General features: G+C 39.3%; 1 protein-coding gene across 1 annotated transcript; it reads left to right on the top strand.

Annotated features, from left to right (window-relative positions):
• Positions 1-2,192: 2,192 nt before the first annotated feature.
• LOC308142369 (otoferlin-like) lies at positions 2,193-17,640 on the top strand (the record flags this gene model as incomplete). Its single annotated transcript, XM_080512732.1, has 39 exons — positions 2,193-2,228; positions 2,337-2,468; positions 2,686-2,748; positions 2,836-2,920; positions 3,000-3,159; positions 3,308-3,494; positions 3,608-3,794; positions 3,890-4,113; positions 4,432-4,540; positions 4,721-4,904; positions 5,093-5,213; positions 5,313-5,413; positions 5,489-5,579; positions 5,661-5,777; positions 5,884-6,036; positions 6,167-6,356; positions 6,567-6,691; positions 6,764-6,898; positions 7,765-7,926; positions 8,013-8,132; positions 8,378-8,539; positions 8,631-8,793; positions 8,970-9,043; positions 9,244-9,270; positions 9,376-9,507; positions 9,704-9,776; positions 10,561-10,679; positions 10,774-10,911; positions 10,989-11,120; positions 11,251-11,378; positions 11,469-11,639; positions 11,867-12,027; positions 12,139-12,281; positions 12,381-12,469; positions 12,597-12,695; positions 12,887-13,128; positions 13,313-13,491; positions 14,289-14,389; positions 17,460-17,640. 39 exons carry the CDS (start codon positions 2,193-2,195, stop codon positions 17,638-17,640), a joined length of 5,196 nt encoding a protein of 1,731 aa, XP_080368858.1.
• Between the last annotated feature and the right edge of the window lie 2,122 nt (positions 17,641-19,762).

Genomic DNA, 19,762 nt, shown 5'->3' with positions numbered 1-19,762 from the left:
CACAGGACAAACACAAAGAGACAGGCAACCACACTCAAGTGGAGTCCCAAAAATACACAATGGCACAAGAGGAACATGCAAACTCCAAATAGAAAGTTCCTCAATCAGGGAATTATACTCTAACCTACTAATGCATCTCAGACATAACAGACATGTAAATATTGTGTATTGTACCCCAAAAATGTAAATAAAAAATCTTTAGACCGAAATACAGTTGGCTTTTAATGTTTAGTACATCCTGTATATACTGAGGCATTCAGGACCCATGTGGATTGGCAGACTCTGCTCACAGTGACGTCTCTCAGCAGCTCCTAGTTATAGTTACCAGTCTCAGGTTCAACACTCATGCACTATTCATTGGTGTATCACATCACTCCAGCCCAACTTCAGACTTGGGCAAACCCAATTCTTTTCTGTACAACTTTACTTTGTGGCCTTATTCTTACCGCTGTGTTAACGTCCAAAATATTGATGTAGTGTTTCTTCAAGTTTTAGTGGGAAACAAAAAACAAGAAGTTCAGCAGGTGTTTTTCTCACAAGCCTGTTGGAGCTGCGTGGAGGAGGGAGACGAGAGAATCTTTTTTCTTGCATGGTATGTATAATCAAACCATTGATATTCCTCAGTAACGTCATGTGAAGTAAAGCTCAAGTGCAACAAGTGAGACTTGTCTTTTTGGCGTGTTCCTCATTTATAGTGTGCTTGAAGGTTTTCAGCGATGCCAATGTTTCATTTCACTTGATTTTTGTCTATAAGTTGTTTTGGGGAGTTTTTTTTAAACACTGCAAATATATTTAGAACACTACAGTCAATGTGTGCTGTTGTCCTGATTGCATTTGTATGGGTTATTATCATTTTCCTCAGAATGTTTCTGTTATTGCTTTGGACCAGGAAGTTCAGATTGATTCAGAAAGGCTATATGTTGCAGGTTTGAAACAAATTTTAGTTACTGCGTGGCATACTGCATCACCATGAAAGACAATGTATTGGTTTTCTGCTTTTTTATTTTCTAAAACTGAAAAAAAAAAACTGATCATGACATGTAAGAAAATGTTGCAGTCACTAATTTAAAAAGAAAAAAAAAAAGGTTTACGTGTGATTATTGTAAATAATCCGTTTCTTATGAAATTAGGAGCCGAGATGAGACAGGACTCTTTGCTGATTAATTTCTGCAGATTAATTATTTGAGATGTATTATTTTTCCATAATGTGTGTGAAATGTATCCTCTTCAATTGACGTATTAAGGTCAGTTGGTTTAAATAATTCAGGAGATCTTTTAAAAGCTATTCCAGGGTGGGGTAACACACTGACACCTCTGATAATGAGGGCGTGCGTGCTGTGGCTTTCACTTTGTTTGAGGCATTTATGTTGTGAAATGTTTGCTAAGTTATGTGTTTTAGTGTTGAATAATTATTCCTTAAATGTTTTGCATGATCTTAATAATTCAAAAGTAATTAGTCTCTTGTTGTGCTTGCAGCTCAGGTTTTGTTGCTATTTAGATAAATAATGAGTTCTGCCAGCTGGCCAGGCATAGAAAATTGAAATACTTTCATATGGTATCTATTGAATATAGTTTAATAATATTAAACATGACATAGTAAACTGTTAAATCTCTCTCACAGAGCACAGAGGACTGTTTTGAACCATGAAGCGCAGTAAGCACCGTGGACACAAGGAGGACAAAAATGGAGGTATCAACCAGGATAAATAATTGAGTTTACATTAAAAATGCAACAAACTTGTTACGTATTTCAGGTCAATTTAGTCCTTGAGAAAAGGTTTTTCCATAACACATACACAGTGATTTTCTCAAAATGGTATGTAACGACATTAAACATCAAAAACCTCAGTCAGAGGGTCTTCTAATGCACGCTATCGTATTATAATGTTTTAGGATAATTCAGAGTGTGAAACAAATTTTATTAATGTGAATGAAGTTCCTGCTGCATGACTTTAACATCATCCTCAGATGAGCCGGCTATTCTGGAGACGGAAAACTTGGATCGTCAGGGCATGTTTATGGGAGGAGGCCCCGACCCGGATACCATTTCTCTGGCCTCAGTCACAGCTGTCACCACCAATGTCTCGAATAAGAGGTAAGTATGTTTTTATTCTGCTCATATCCCCATTTGAAACATTTAAGTTGCGAATCACGACTCCTCACTGTCCCACAGATCAAAGCCAGACATCAAAATGGAGCCGAGTTCAGGACGGCCAGTTGATTACCAAGTAAGGGATAGTTGTTACAGAATGCACAGGAGATGTATTTCCTCGGTCTGGTGTAAATCACTGAGCCTCTTGAACACTGATGTCAATCAATCAATGTTTGGATTTCAGGTCAGTGTGACAGTGATTGAAGCCAGACAGCTGGTGGGATTGAACATGGATCCAATGGTCTGTGTGGAGATCGGAGAAGATAAAAAGTACACCTCAATGAAGGAATCCACCAACTGTCCATACTACAATGAGGTGAATGACAACATTGAACAAATAATATCTACCAGGACTTGTAGAGATTTAATGTCGCTTCCTAAATGATCTATTCATGATCGACGGGGAAACTTTACTCTGGGTTTCTTCAAGTAAACATTACAAAGCCTGATTACATCAACAAACAATCCCAGCAAAAAGTAAAAAAAAGAAAAAAATCTATTAACTATTCATTTTCTTTTCTTTTCTTTTCTAGTATTTTGTATTTGACTTCCACGTCCCTCCAGATGTTATGTTTGACAAAATCCTGAAGCTGTCTGTAAGTGTTGAACAATTCAACCAAGAACTGATATCAAACCATCACTGGCAAGAGTATAAATGTATATCTCCTTTAATCAAATTTCAGGTGATTCACTCCAAAAATCTTCTCCGGAGTGGAACTCTGGTTGGTACTTTTAAGCTGGATGTTGGCACCATCTACTCTCAGCCGGGTAAACAATCAATCAGCATTTGCATTGTTGTTATTACTCCACTGGATACAGCACCTACATTTTTGTTGTTGTCTTGCAGAGCATCAGTTTTATCACAAATGGGCTCTGCTGTCCGACCCCGATGACATCACCGCCGGGTGTAAGGGCTACATCAAATGTGATGTCGCTGTTGTGGCTAAAGGAGATACTATAAAAACTCCACACAAAGCAAATGAATCCGACGAAGACGACATAGAGGGGTGAATATAATTCAATTTAACCCAACTATAAAATCCCATCCAACACAGTCTGTTCAGCACACTACAATTGCTTAATCCATATTCCTTACAAAAAAAACAAGTTATAGCAAAAAAAAAAACATAAAATGAAATCATGCTCCTGTTTCAGGAATCTCCTGATACCAGAGGGAGTGCCTGCAGAACGACAGTGGGCTCGGTACTACCTGAAGATCTACAGAGCTGAAGGACTCCCCAGAATGAACACCAGCATTATGGCGAATGTGAAAAAGGCCTTCATAGGAGAAAATAAAGACCTGATCGATCCGTATGTCCAGGTTCAGTTTGCAGGACAGAAGGTCAGCATTGGAGACAAATATTCGTTCTTCTGTCATCTTTGTTGCAAGTTGTTCTCGAATCTGTCAAAATATGAATTGCAATCCCTTATTGTGTTTGTAATTTGTAATCTCAGGGGAAGACGTCCGTTCAGAAGAGCTGCTATGAGCCTATCTGGAATGAGCAGATTGTGTTCACTGAGATGTTCCCACCACTGTGCAAACGCATGAAGCTCCAGATCCGCGACTCGGACAAAGTGAATGATGTTGCTTTAGGAACACACTTCCTGGACCTCCGCAACATTTCCAATGATGGGGACAAAGGTGACTTTTAGAATTTACTCTTGCACTATATGCCAGAGCTGAAGTGACATGAATGACACATAAAGGCAATGACTACTTTGTCTTCTTTTATTCAGGTTTCCTTCCCACACTTGGACCTGCTTGGGTCAACATGTACGGCTCCACTCGCACCTACACACTGATGGACGAGTACCAGGAGTTAAACGAGGGGCTGGGAGAGGGCGTGTCCTTCAGGGCCCGTTTACTCATCAGCCTGGGCGTGGAGATCCTGGACACCTCCTCACCTGACATTTCCTGCTCCGCAGAGGTGCAGGTGGAGGGGGTACCCAATATCTCAGAGGTAGGTCCCTGACTGGAGGAGCCTCCGTGCAGAATAAGCCAATTGTTTTCCCCCATTGATGGCTCATTGTGCTACTACAACTGTGAATTATTAATAGCCTTAATTTAGCCCCACTGCTACATTATTAACAGCTGTTTGCATTAATGCAGCTTCTTTTTGTCGGTGGACAGTGTAAGTCACACTACAAATTCAACCCATCCCCTCATGACAAAGTAATAGCTATCAATATTTTATGAAATAATTAAAGAGGAAAAAAGAGATGGAAGTTATTTTCACATTCTCACGCTTGCTTTTTTTTTTTTTTTTTTCCCCCAACAGGCCGCTACTGGGAAGGTTGAGGAATTTTTTCTCTTTGGGGCTTTTCTAGAGGCTACAATGGTTGATAGAAAGATCGGCGATAAGCCAATCAACTTCGAAGTCACCATAGGTAACGTCCATGAGCCCAATTGAATTAAAATTGTTAGCAGTAGGTTCAAACTAGCTCTGAATAAATCTTTTTTTTTTACAGTCACACGGAGCATTTTATTGTGATACCTCATATGATAGCAAACAGTTGAAGACTTCACAACTCTAATGTAATTGAAGACACATTTCCCCTCGTTGCCAGGTTACTACGGGAATGAGATTGATGGTGTTGCCAAACCAAAAACAAAGGGGAAGAAAGGAGGTGGTGATGGTGACGAGGAAGAAACAGAACTGATCCACAACTCCAGTGAGGAGGAGGCCGACGACGATGGAGACTTAACTTCAGTGGCAACTACTCCACCGATGAAGCCTGTCATCACTGACCGGTCAGTGCAACGATAATGTCTTGGAGAGTGAGATTGCTAGAAAACCAATCTTAGAAAATGTCATGTTTGATTTATGATTATACATTTCAACTGGTTTTCATTGTGTTTGTGTTTAAAAAAGGAATTTTATACACATTCTGTTGTATTATTTGAACACTCAAAACTGAAATAATGATTTAATTTCACAGTAATTACTTCCACCTGCCATATTTTGAGAGGAAACCGTGTATTTATATCAAGAGCTGGTGGCAGGACCAGAGGAGGAGGCTGTACAACGCCAACATCATTGACAATATTGCTGATAAACTGGCAAGTATATACTTAAGGAGATAGTAGAGGAATCAGTTAAAAGAAAAAAACTGTAGCTGAGGAATCGTCATTTGCTTGTTCGATTGATTGTGTTTACAGGAAGATGGCTTGAACGACGTGCAGGAAATCATCAAAACAGAGAAGGCTTATCCCGAGCGCCGGCTCAGAGGAGTCCTGGAGGAGCTCAGCCAGGGATGCAGGTTGTTTTCACCAAAGTTTATGTATTTAACCAATGAAATTGAGCCTCCAGTCTGACCAAGCATTGACTATTTCAGTCAGTTTCTATCACTGGCGAACAAGGACCAGAATCAGTCGGGCAGGACCAAACTTGACAGGGAGAGACTGAAGCTGTGCTTATCAGAAGTGGTATGATCATATGATTTTTAATCTACTTTGAAGTTATCTTTTTTATATTTGGTTCAATTTTGAAGTGCTTTCTGGTTTTAGGAGACCATCGGTCAGCAAGCGAAGGCCATGCGATCCCAGGTGAAGAAAAGCACAGTGAGAGATAAACTCAAGCTGGCTCAGAACTTCCTCTCAAAGATGCGATTCCTGGCTGACGAAGTAAGAATCACAACATTTTAAAAACACTTCAGTTTGTCACGCTTACATGAAATGAGTTAGCCATTCCAATGACGTGCCTGATGTGCAGATTTGATTTTGATTGCAGCCTCAGCACAGTGTTCCTGATGTTTTCATATGGATGATAAGCAATGGAAAGCGTATCGCTTATGCGCGCGTCCCTTCCAAAGACATCCTGTTTTCCGGTACGGATGAGGAGAGGGGAAAGGACTGTGGCAAAGTCAAAACAATTTTTCTCAGGGTAAGGTGCAAAGTACTGAAACAGATTACAATGTTGAGTTTTAGTTTTGACCTTGAGAACCATTCGTCATGATCTGAAAGGAAGCACATTAGTCCATTAACATGTTGATTTATTTTTTGCTCCAATAAAGATCCCTGGTAAGAAAGGCTTCGGGCCTGCTGGTTGGACAGTGCAGTCCAAGATAGAGATTTATCTCTGGCTGGGTCTGAATAAGCAGCGCAAAGACTACTTGAATGGCCTACCCAATGGATTTGAGGAAAATAGGCTATCCAAAGGACCTGGACTCCCGATGACTCCTCCCATCAGCCTCACCTACATGAGTAAGTCGAGCATCCCATTCAACATTTCATAAATATGCTTATTTCATACACTATTTTTTGTTTTTTTATATAAAATGAATGAGATATATACCATTTTAAGATTTGACAAAATTGAAATGTAGTTACTTTATAAACAGCAATAGTAAAACTATTTTTGATTTTTACAACATCTATCAAATTCAAATGACATATTATAAATGGTCTTTGTAGTGAAACAGATCTTCCAGCTGAGGGTCCACATGTACCAGGCCCGTAGCCTGTTCGCAGCTGACAGCACAGGCCTCTCAGATCCCTTTGCAAGAGTGTTCTTCTCAACACAAAGCCAAGTCACTGAGGTGAGTGTGCATCAAAAGCTCTGTTCTGGTTTAAAGATACTGGATTGCTCTGAATGTTTTGCGCTCTTGCAGGTGCTGGCTGAGACTCTTTGTCCTACGTGGGACCAGCTGCTGGTTTTTGAGAACGTGGAGTTGTTTGGAGAGGCCAGTGAACTGAGAGACGACCCTCCTATTATAGTCATTGAAATCTATGATCAAGACACTGTGGTGAGGGTTGTTTTGCAATAGACACATCTCCCTGATTCCATTTGTGAAATCCTGCCTCAACATAACCCAAATTACCAGACAGCAACTTTCTTAGCTGCTTCATAGTTGTCAACCAAAAAATTCAACAGTTTCTGTCTTTCACTTGAAATATGACATTGGACATGTCAATTACAGTGAACACCAGCATGCCATATACCCTTAATACTGCCTTTTCCGATTACATTTCACCTAATATCAATCGTATTTGTATTCATGTGTTTGTTAACTGACCATTTTATATTTGCTCCTGACAATAACACCATTGTTTGGGATGACCCTTTGGATAAGTAGAGTGTGGATTGGGTGTTTGTACTGTAGCAGCACTGTAATGTGTGCAAAGTAGACTGCTCTAAAAGGCATGCAAGAGGAATAAGACATGTCAACAAGCATGAATGGAAGGACCCTTGATCAACTTATCCCTGTTGCATTCCTTTGCCTGAAATTTTGTGGGGGTTTTTTTGTATGTGACCAACAGGAATTTGGAATCTTTATAACCACTAACTGCAAGAAAGATTAAGTTGTACACCTTTTTGTCATTTAACTCTCTTTCATTATCTGTTTTGCAGTTCACTGGTTAATTCAGGGATGTTGCTTTTGTTATTTTTCTTGTGGGCTCTGTTATTCATGGTGCTTTTCTTTAAGTCTGTCTGGAAACATGTGCAGCTTGAGCCATGTTTCTTCCTCCTGAGAGGAGAAATTAATGATTCTCTCATATTCCATCTTCTGTCATCACCTCTTTAAATAAACTCTTTTTTTTTTTCTTTCTTTTCAGTAATATCTTAGGTAGGCATATTCAGACGAAATTTCATGTTTCATTGTGTGTCCAGGGTAAAGCTGACTTCATGGGCAGAACTTTTGCTAAGCCCGTGGTCAAGATGGCGGATGAGCACTACGGCCCTCCGCGCTTCCCTCCTCAGCTGGAGTACTACCAGATCTACCGCGGGAACTGTACCGCGGGAGAAATGCTGGCAGCCTTTGAACTGCTGCAGGTCAACTTATCAGAGTATTAAACTGTCCACTTATGAGCTTCCCATCCCAATTATTGCTCATAGTGCTTCCTTGTGTGCTTTCTTAGATCGGTCCCAACGGAAAAGCTGATCTTCCTCCCATCGACGGTCCAACAGATATGGAACGTGGCCCCATCCTGCCTGTACCACTCGGGATCAGACCAGTACTCAGCAAGTACAGGATTGAGGTGAAGACTTCAGCTTAAAACATAGTTCAATGTAATGTAAAAAAGGAAATGTGCCATGCTGGTGAATCGGGATAATTCCTTGATCATGCTATGGTGTGAGAATTTAGCTGTTTTGTTTTTTTTTATTTATAATTGTAATCTTTGGTTCATTCAGCTTTTGTCCATCTGAAAGCAAAGCTTATAAGACTAATGGATGGATGGAACATAAATCACTCATAAATTCACCTACGATTCTTTTCTTTCAGGTTTTGTTCTGGGGTTTGAGGGACCTGAAGAGGGTGAATCTTGCACAGGTAGATCGGCCTCGTGTGGACATCGAATGTGCCGGAAAGGGAGTTCAGTCCGCGCTCATCCCCAACTTCAAGAAAAATCCCAACTTCAGCACTCTTGTCAAGTGGTTTGAAGTGGTACAGTCTTTTATTAATTTTATACGGTTTAGACAGTTACCTACCGCATACTGCTTATGAAGGGTAAAGTTGATTTTATTTTGGCTTTTAGGACTTGCCTGAAAATGAGTTGCTTCACCCTCCACTGAACATCCGTGTGGTGGACTGCAGAGCTTTTGGCCGCTACACTTTGGTAGGCTCCATTGCTGTGACCAGCCTGCGCAAGTTCATCTACAGAGGAGCAGACAAGCAGGCCAACAACTTCTCCAATACAGGTATGAATGTGTAGACCCGAGTGCAAATGGGGGAAAAAAATGGATGTGAACCCCAGAATCCCTTCAGTGCAAGTTGCAATAAGTTTACATGGCAACTATTGTAAAAACGGTACAGCCAAATAGTCACTCACTGGTACTTATAGAGAGCACATTCACATCATCTGTTTATCTTTCAGAGGAAATTATTGTTGTCAGCTTGGATTCTGAGCCTGCTTATAAGAAGATGGAAACTGTGGTCAAACTAGACTCTGTAAGTATTCACCTTGAAATATTAGACTTACACACATTTTTTTTTTAAAAGATTAAAAATCCCTAGCTATCAGGAGAAACTGTTATCCACTTAACTTAGAAAATACATTAGAAACTGCGTCTGAGATCATTACTATTTATAATTTGTTCAAACAAATATTCACACCAATTCATTTTCTGCTATCTGTCATTTATTTTTAGTGCTCTGACGCTGTGGTCAAAGTTGAGGTAGGTCAGACCCTGTGGTTCTTTAAACATTTGCATTTTTAACAAAATCAAGAAGTCCATTCTGAAGACATCTGTAATGTAAAAAAACAAACAAAAAAAAACCAGGATGACGACAAGGATGGAAAGGGGAAAAAGAAGAAGAGGAAGAAGGGGGACGAACCTGAGGAGGAAGAACTTGATGAAAGCATGTTGGACTGGTGGTCCAAATACTTTGCCTCCATTGAAACTCTGACAGAAGTAAGTAACATGATCCTCGTAAGAAATAACAACTAAATGAAGTTTAGCAAGAAAAAAACGTTTTATATAGTGTAGAGACACATAATGACATATTTAATTATGCTTTATTAGCTTAGGTGGTACTCTTGTGGAAAGTAAGGTATCTTGTGTTTTTTCTTTCTGAGTACAGTTGAGAAATAAGCTTCTACTTGTGCAGGCACTCAAAGCTCAAGAGGCAGCTCTCTCAGATTCAGAAGACAAAGATGATATGGACATTGCAGATGGTGGAGGTAAAGCCAAAGAGTCATTTTAGGGCTTTTATCACAGCAATACAAGTTTCATTTGTTTTTCATCTATCGACTTCAGTAGTCACATAAAGGAAAATGCTTCTGCAATTGTTTTGTTTTGTTTTTTGTTTTTTTTAACTCCACAAAATGTGAAACGTTTATAAGTCTTTGTTGCACAATGGAAAAAGAATAAACTCCAGAAAACCACAGGGCTATGATTACATTTTGATATGAAAGGCTTTACAGAATTGTCATCAATAATTAAAAAATAAAACTGTTTATTGTTGTATATGTATACACTATTATCTTTTAAAGTTACTAATTCTTTTGTTTTCTCCTACAGTGCATTAGTGAACCTCGTAGTGCCTTCGTAGTCCAGAATGCCTCCATGTAGATGCTGACATGAATCCAAATTTCCCTTTGTGGGACAAGTACTTTTTTCTCTCCCATACATGCATATTAGCTGTATGCTGGCCATGAAAGTTGTCATTAAAAATTTAGTGAATGAAGATACACAATTAATGTAGATTGATGAAGCATGAAGCTTTTCACTTTTAAAAAAAATTTCTTTTTAAAGGCTACATACCTGCCTGGAGGATCACACAATCAAGTATCTCCACTGAACTGTATACTTCAGTAGTATACAATTCAATGGCAGGCTTCCTGTATACAGTAAATGGTTTTGGCAACTTTCATGTGGAATTCATGTCTCGAGTGGTCTGCTCCTTCGTCCCCCCCATCCCCGTTTCCCCTCTGTGCTCTGTTCTCGCCGCTAACCTGTACTCAGATATCAAACCTGATGACTCTCCTGTGAAAGGCACCAAGAGAGGGAAAGGAAAGAAGGAAAAGAAGAAGCTGGCAGCTGATCCGTTTGAAAAGAAAAAGCCAAAACTGGATGAGCTGAAGGTATCAGCTAAATTCAGACCTCTGTGATACAGTTTGGCATGTGCACTTGTTGGTTAAAAAAACTAAATGAAGTTCTTGTGTGTTTGCAAACAAGGTGTATCCCAAGGAGCTGGAAAGCGAATTTGATAACTTTGAGGACTGGCTGCACAGCTTCAACCTGTTCAGGGGGAAAGGTGGAGATGATGATGACCAAAATGTATTGGATGAGGACAGGATTGTAGGAAAATTCAAAGTAAGTTCAGTGAAACAATCAAGATCATCATTGATAGACAATAATTATGCTGATACCGTTTCCTTGATTTACTTTAGGGTTCATTGTGCATGTACAAAGTGTCAGACGACATGGCCAGAGACACGAGCTTCGACTCCAACATGGGAATGTTCCAGAACATTCCTCACAACGATCCCATCAACGTCCTCGTCCGCATCTACGTTATCAGGGTAAGCTGCATGTTCCTACATATTAAGAACCTGTTGGTGAAACAGGATCCTCCTGGAAGTCCACGTATTATTATCACTTTCTCATTGAACGTATGCTGGGGTTGTTTTTTTTTTTGTTTTTTTTTGATAGGCAACCGATCTGCATCCGGCGGACATCAATGGGAAAGCCGACCCATACATTGCAATCAAACTTGGAAAATCAGAGGTCAAGGACAAAGAGAACTACATCTCAAAACAGCTGAACCCCCTGTTTGGCAAGTAAGGAGAAATACTGAATTTCATATTAAATTAAATGAGTTTTCAAACTTTTTCAAACTTCATAGTGATACATCTTTTGGATGCTTTCAGATCTTTCGACGTGGAGGCCACATTCCCAATGGATTCAACACTAACAGTGTCAATTTACGATTGGGATTTGGTGGGGACTGATGATCTGATTGGAGAAACCAAACTTGATCTCGAGAACCGCTTCTACAGCAAACACAGAGCCACATGTGGAATCACACGCGCCTACGCCATGTAAGCATCAACGACTGAAGTAGTATGATGAAGATTGTCTCCTCCTAAGACTCTTATTGCCTAACAACATGTTTCAATCGGAAATGACATTTCGCACTCAGAGATCTTAGAACACTCTCTCCATGTCTTTGAAATTGTGGTCGTCGTTACATGTTTGCATAGACTATTTACATAGCATATTGTCTCAGAGTTTTGGGTAGCTTTATTGTATTCGGTCTTTCCATTAGCCATGGTTACAACGTGTGGCGAGACCCGATGAAACCCACACAGATCCTGGCTAAGTTGTGTAAGGATGGTAAACTGGACGGACCCCACTACGGCCCTGGAGGAAGAGTGAAGGTGGAGAACCGTGTCTTCATGGCCCCAACAGAGATAGAAGATGAAAATGGTATTTTATGGATTTTTTTTTTTTCTCCTTCCGCTCCAATGAACCAGGTGTTTCTGAGAAAACTACTTCCCTTACCTGTTGCAAGCAACTGGATTTTGTCATGTTTGTCAGGTTTGAAGAAGCAGACAGACGAACACCTCGCTCTGACTGTGCTGAATCACTGGGAGGAGATTCCACGTGTCGGCTGCAAGCTGGTTCCAGAACATGTGGAGACCAGACCACTGCTGCACCCTGACAAGCCAGGAATTGAACAAGTATGTGGAACTATTAGTGTGCATGTTTCTGGTCTTGATCATATCTTCCATTGTTGCCTACTGAAAGGCTATATTTTCTTATTTTCTCATTGCACATAGGGAAGAATTGAGCTGTGGGTGGATATGTTCCCTAAAGATATGACTGCACCTGGTCCTGCACTTGACATTTCACCGAGGAAACCTAAGAAGTATGCAAATTTCTCTATTTGCAGCCAAAAAAACACATAATTAATAAATGTCTTTAAAAAATGTAGTGACATTAATCTAATTTAAAGTAGTCTAAGGTTTTATTTTGTTATTTTTGCCCGTGTGTAGGTTTGAACTGAGGGTGATCATCTGGAACACAGATGAAGTCGTTCTGGAGGATGATGATATATTTACTGGTGAAAAATCCAGTGACATATTTGTGCGAGGGTAATGATAAACACCATGTTTTTCACAGTTTGGATATTCTCCCATTTTGTGTGTGTGTGTGTTTTCTCCAGGTACTCTGATTTCATCCCACAATTCAACACGTGTTTCAAGTTAACTCGTTAATCTCAAGTCTTTCAAATATCCTATCAGGTTCAGAGTTTTCTTGATTCTTAATGTCCCCAATGTGACAGATGGTTAAAAGGACAACAGGAGGACAAACAGGACACTGATGTCCATTACCACTCCATCACCGGAGAGGGCAACTTCAACTGGCGCTTTGTCTACCCCTTCGATTATCTCATGGCGGAGGAAAAGATTGTCATCTCAAAAAAAGAGTCCATGTTCGCCTGGGATGAGACCGAGTACAAGATCCCTGCTCGGCTCAACCTCCAAGTGTGGGACGCTGATCATTTCTCTGCAGATGATTTCCTCGGTATTATTGTCGATCTTCTACCATTTTACATTTTACAGACTAGATTTCTGAAGGTTTAAAAATACCAAACGGAAGAAGTCTTTTAAAACACTATTATTATTTTTTTGCCCACTTTTCCTTCGTTTTTCTGCTCCTTAGTGCAACCTTAACTGCATTTCATTTCAGTTCCAAAATGTCTCCACAGGTGCAATTGAGCTCGATCTGAACCGTTTCCCACGTGGTGCAAAGACGTCCAAGCAGTGCACCATTGAGATGGTGACAAACGAAGCGGAGATGCCCACGGTCTCTATCTTCAAACAGAAGAGAATCAAAGGGTGGTGGCCATTTGTCGCCAGAAATGAAGAAGATGAGTTTGAGCTCACGGTGGGTCATAATCTGCACCTTCAACTCAAGCCAGGACTCAGTTATTATATTTATCACTCATATACAGGTGCAAAGCAGATATGATTTGTTCTTGTTGTATGTCATTTGTACTATTAATTTGTACTGTTAAAAGCAAGCAGTTTTAGGGTTTTTTTTCCCTAGGGAAAACCTCTGTGGAACCCTCTTCTACCATTTGGCTTGTTTCCACAGAAGGCGCATTGTTAACGATTGCCAATATGCATTCCCGAGTGCTTGTAATTTGACACAACCCTCCTCCTTTTGCCAGGTACAAAAGAGTTCACAACCGTCGAGAACTACAGCTCTGACATATTCTAGAGCTTTGACAAGGTCTAGAACTCTGGCACCTTCTGGAACTCTCCCACAGTGTAGAACTCGCACACATTTCAGAACTCTAAAGCAATCCAGAACTCTCCCACGCTCCAGAACCCAAGCTTTAATAAGCTACTTGCTTATTAAAGGGTTTATTTAATACAATCCGTCCTTACAAACTGTGTCTTCATCTCTTTAAGACTCGTATTTTTTGCAAATAAACGTTTTCTATGAGCGCCTCTGTTGACAAATGTCACTAATATGCATCCCAAAATGCTTGTAGGTTTTCTCCAGCCTCCTCATTTTGCCATTTGCAGCGACGCCTGGAAAAGATCAGCAGCTCCATTGCATTGTGTCGACAACTCAGGATAACAATATTAGATCCTTTCGCATAGAGAGACTCTTGGTCAATTGCAGTCGGATGTAGCGTAACCTGATGCTTGAGAGGATTTGTTTTGTTTCTATAGGGGAAAGTTGAAGCAGAGCTGCACCTTCTGACAGGAGAGGAGGCAGAGAAAAACCCAGTTGGTGAAGGACGAAATGAACCAGAGCCTCTTGAGAAACCCAAGTACGAAGAAAGATTTCTTATCACCCAACAGACAACTCTTTCAGTCTTGTTTTTTTCTCATTGTCCAATTTATTCTTGGCTTCTATTGTTGCTCCTCCAGTGTACACCAGAAGCAGAGATACTACTTTTTAGCTGCACTCACATATAATCCTGTGGAACTTTTGACAGTTCGGTCTGACTCAACACAAGTAGCTTAACAGTGATTTAAAAAGTTTCGATAAACAAATACTAAATGAAATGATAAATCTGATAAAAAAAAAAGAATGGTCTTAAACCAAATAATAAAGCATAAACAACAATAAATTTGCATAAACAAAGAATCTAAAAAAAAAGTAGTGAAAGCAATTCGATGAATTGGGGAGAAACATTTCTATGAATTTACTTCAGCCAAGTTCTGGACTCGATCTTCTTTCTTTAAATGGTAAGTTGCTGTTTCTTTGTAACTTTTGTGCATTTCTACCTAGAAGCATCTTCTGCAGATACTGTGAGCTTTTTTTTTTTCTCAACCTGACTTTATCATTGTTTCAGTAATGTCAGCTACAATTCAATTTAAAGTCGACGTGGGTGAAAAACTAACAACAGAATGGTCCAATGCGCTTGAAGTCTGTATTACTGAACGTCCACATTTCTGTCCCTCCAGCCGTCCAGACACCAGCCTTCTGTGGTTCCTCACTCCCTTCAAAGCCATAAAGCACTTGGTCTGCACCCAGTACAAGTGGCTGGCCATCAAGATTGTCACTGCACTCGTGGTGCTGGCTATGCTGGCTCTTTTCCTCTACAGCATGCCTGGTTACATGGTCAAGAAAATGCTGGGAGCTTGAGATGTTGCTCAAACACTTCTGCAGAAGGTTCCAGCAGTTTCACTAACCAAATGACTTCTTGTCTATCTCTCTCTCTCTCTGTGTTTCATACCTTTTTTCTAACCTTTCTCCTCAGTCGTATCTTATTTAAAACAATGTGCTCAACTCAAAATCAAATGGAAAATCAACTTGCACCGCCTAAACAGTCTGTCAAGTGACAAAAAGCACATTTTAATGTATTTAACAATCACTTTTACACATTTTGCTTCATCTTAGTGGCCAAAAAAGTATGTAGGTGCATAACTGCAAATAAAACACAAGATCCTTCGGCAAGGAAAGAACCACAGTTTTTAAATGCAGAGGAGAAAATACATTAGCCTAGCTACCTCTCAGATAAAACCCTGAAATTAGAAGCCTTTTCAGAGCAAATCCAAACAAGTAAATCAATTACTTAAACTGTGGATGGACATTTTCTAAAGGCAAGAGAAATATACTTCAATAACAATTATGAAAACTGGTATTAAAAAAGGCAGTTCATCATACAGAGCTCATCATTACAACAATAAGTGTATTTAAGAGAAAAAAACAACAACTATACATAAAAGCACAGGAACACCTAGAAATCACATATGTGTATTATATATAGTGTTTCAAAAGATTAAGAGCAAGCACAGGCAGAAATTCCCTCAGTAAAAGGTTTTACAATAAATCCATCCATCAGTCTACTAAATCCACACCCAGGTCTGAGTACACCATGAAAATATCATTCCTTAAACTTCATTCACTGGCCACATATAACATCAAATACAATACTGCCTTGTGCTCTGACTTCTTACATTGGAGTTGTATAAAAAAAATTATAAACTAGATTTGAATTACTCACAGCTTTGATGGTTTGGAAACAAATGAATCCAAAACAAGGAATATTGGTGAAAAGTTACTTGATTTTGTCAATTATATCTACACTCATATAAACTAAATGTATAAATATACTTTAATTGGGATAATTATGACTCTAATTAATTGATTAGTTATTTCTTTAATTACTCACACACACACACAGACTTCAGCTATTACGCTTTAAATGCAGTCAATCTAAACATATTGAAATTTACTCTACTTTCCATGTGAAACAATCTTACTCATTCTAATACTTCAGATGCACCTTTATTTACATTTCTATTTAAATGAGCTAATACCCACAATCTTTATGCATTATTAAAACACCTGAATCAATACACTTTTTACTCGTCCTTATCTTATATCTTCTCTATATATCTTTGCAATCTTCATGAGCTATATTCAGCATCAAATTGTAGCCTGTGGCATAAACACAGACATTTCTTCATACAATATTTTCATCAACATGAAAAACAGACTCTGATGCGGGGGGTAAGCAGGGCTTACCTCAGGATGTCACTGTTAACTTTTTCAGCAGAGTTTATGTTTTAGTTTTGGCTTCTTTAACATGTCCTACGTCTCTGTACTTTACCAGCCGTCCGGATGTTGCCCTCCTCTGGTTCCTCATCCCATTCAAAGCTGCAAAGCACCTGATTTGTGACCAGTACAGGTGGCTGACCATCAAGATCCTCATTGCCCTCCTGCTGCTGGCCATCCTGGGTCTGTTCATATACAACATGCCTGGATACATGGTGAAGAAAATGCTGGGAGCATAAATGGAATAGCAGGAAGAGAGGTTTTCACTTTTTCAAAGGGTGTGCCTTCACTCGTACTTTGTATTGTTTTTTTTCTTTTGTTTTATTTGGTGAGTGTTTTATCACTTGTTCATTGAATAAGATGTGATTGATACAATAGCACTTTTACTGGAGCAGTGCTCGTACTACATACTGAGTGTATTCATTCCTTGTGATTAATGTATACAAATCGCATTGTGTCTGTTTGGGCAGCTCGTTTCTCGGTTATTCTCTTTTTCTATATTCCTATTACTGCTCAACTTTATGAAAGTAAATGACCAATAAATAGGCACATGTAGCAATTTGGGGTTGTGTTGGAATTCAGGTTTTCTTGCTTCTGTGTCTATGTATGATATTTCATATTTGTGAATAAACAACCTCTGAAATGTTCTGTTTTCTGGTGGTTATGTACTGTATTTTGGACATGAAAATCTCAGCTTGGTATGTATGAGCAAATATTGAAACATTATCCATGTATATCAAAAGTAAATGTTGCTTTTATAAGTAAATCAACCATTTGTTTTTTGCTTTGTATTGCTTAACTAACACACTGTTTGCATCTCTGAACCCCACCAGCCGTCCAGACATTGCCCTACTCTGGTTCCTCATCCCCTTCAAAGCTGTAAAACACCTGATGTGTGACCAGTACAGGTGGCTGACCATCAAGATTTTCACTGCCCTCCTGCTGCTCGCCATCTTGGGTCTTTTCCTGTACAACATGCCGGGATACATGGTGAAGAAAATGCTGGGGGCTTGAGCGATTTGCTGTTTTACACTGTGAAGAAATGATTCCACATATGTGTTTGAAAGTGTTTATGACATGGAGATGTAGATCTTTAACATATAGGATGTATACAATAATGCAAAACCCTTTTCTTATACATATGATGATGAGAAATGTATTGTCGCAAAATAATCGTCGAAAACGTACATAACTTCACAGAGGCTGTTACTTTGATTTTGGTGAAAATAGTTTTGTTGTGGCAGAATCTGGTGATACTTGTAATACAGTTTACACCGGCTGTACTTAGCCTGACATCCTGCTAAATAAGGCTCTCACAAAGCAATGCAGTTTTAACAGTTCTTTTTTGAAAGTTAGTTGTTTTTTTTGCACTGCTCCAATTACTGCATTTGCTTGATACTTTTGGAAAGTGGAAACATTGAGAGAGCTGGGAGGCTGCTTCACCAAATGGACTGTTAGCATTAGCACTCGCTGAAGCTCTTATTTCCACTAAAAATGTGACGGCTGTTTTTTTAACATCCTGATAAATCGAAGAACAATGCTCATTCGTCTTGAAACTGACACAGCTGTTATGATCACTAATTGAAAGATCAGTAACATTAATGTTTGCATTAGCAGCTACAAACATTATCGTACCTGCCTGCATCTTATTTGCTTCCCAATTATTCTAGTTGTAGTTACTTCAAAAGGCAGGTAGATTACTGTTTATATTCACTTAAGTAAATAGTGTTACTTCATTTGACTTCAAACATGCAGTATTGATAATCAGCGTGGAGATATTAATGTTCACTTAAAGGCATGACATTCAGCCTGAATATCAGTTTTATCAGCGAATAGTTGCTAAAAGCGTTGGCCATCATGTTACAGTGGAGTCCTATCTTGTGGGGCTTAATCTGAAAATGACTCACTACACCAAGTCCCTGCAATATTATTCTTCCTTGTTTCTTGTGAGCTGATTATATTGATCATATTCCTAACAATTTCCTATCATGCTCGAGATGGTTAGTATCTAGTGCAGTAGGCGGAGATTTCCTCCAGTGTGGAGTTATTCCAGCTACTTTTCTTTGGGTGCCCAGTTGAAACTATTACCCGCCAGTGTCGAGAGTAATTTTTGTTGTGTTTGCAACTGTTTTCGATGGATTGTGATTTATTGTGAACTCCTCCGTTTGGTAACAGTTCAATAATTTCTTAGTAAAATGTATCCAATAAATGTTTCTAATCCTCACATGTGTTATACTGTAACTTCACTGCCATTTCTACATTTATCATCTTAACTGTATGTAGACATGATCAACTCGTATCCTTCGTCCCGATTTGTTATGGCTGGTGAGCATGTTTCAAAAATCTGTAAATGATCAGTTTTGTGGGTGAAAAAACCAACAATAGAGCCATATAGCAACTGTGATTACTCGTGTCCTCTGTACCCCTTTATTAGAAAATGGTAACCTCCACATTTCTTCTCATTTCATCCAAATTCACAATTGTTTATACGTGACAATCGTAGAAAACATAGTTCAATAGCTTTGTTAAATGTTGAGATAACTGCTGCTGCTGTGTTTGCCGCTTTCCTTTATAACGCATGACCTCCTCACAATTCAATTCAATTCCAATTCAATTCCATTCCATTCCGTTCCATTCAATTCAACTTTATTTATACAGCGCCAAATACAAACACAGTCATTTCTAGGTACTTTTAACAAATCCACATGAGCAAGCAGCTTTATTTGAAGACTGGAAGTAAAAACTCCCTTGAAAAGGAAGAAACCGTTGCAGAAACCAGACTCGGAGTTGGCGGCATTCTGCTGAGGGGCCAGAGGAGAGGAGAGGACAGGATCGTCAGATAGATTGGGCGGGGGGGAGATACAAACCTTGATTTGGGTAATCGGTGAGAAACAGACACTGGTTCGGGTGGAGGGAGGTAGAGAGAGGTAGAGAGAAAGATAATCAATTTAACTTGAAACTATGGATTAAAAATGAACTTTCTGAACATATAAAAGTAGTGCATGTGTTATTTTTATAGAATGAATTCAGAATTTTCATTATGCATTTTGATGAGGTCGAGTAGTGTACAGTTTAATTAAAATGTTTGGCAAATTAGTAACAATTTGTTGAAACAAATAAAGTTCATTGGAGGATG

The sequence above is a fragment of the Blennius ocellaris genome, assembly GCF_963422515.1.
Source record: "Blennius ocellaris genome assembly, chromosome: 17".
NCBI lineage: Eukaryota > Metazoa > Chordata > Actinopteri > Blenniiformes > Blenniidae > Blennius > Blennius ocellaris.
This window is presented reverse-complemented; position numbering and strand designations above follow the sequence as displayed.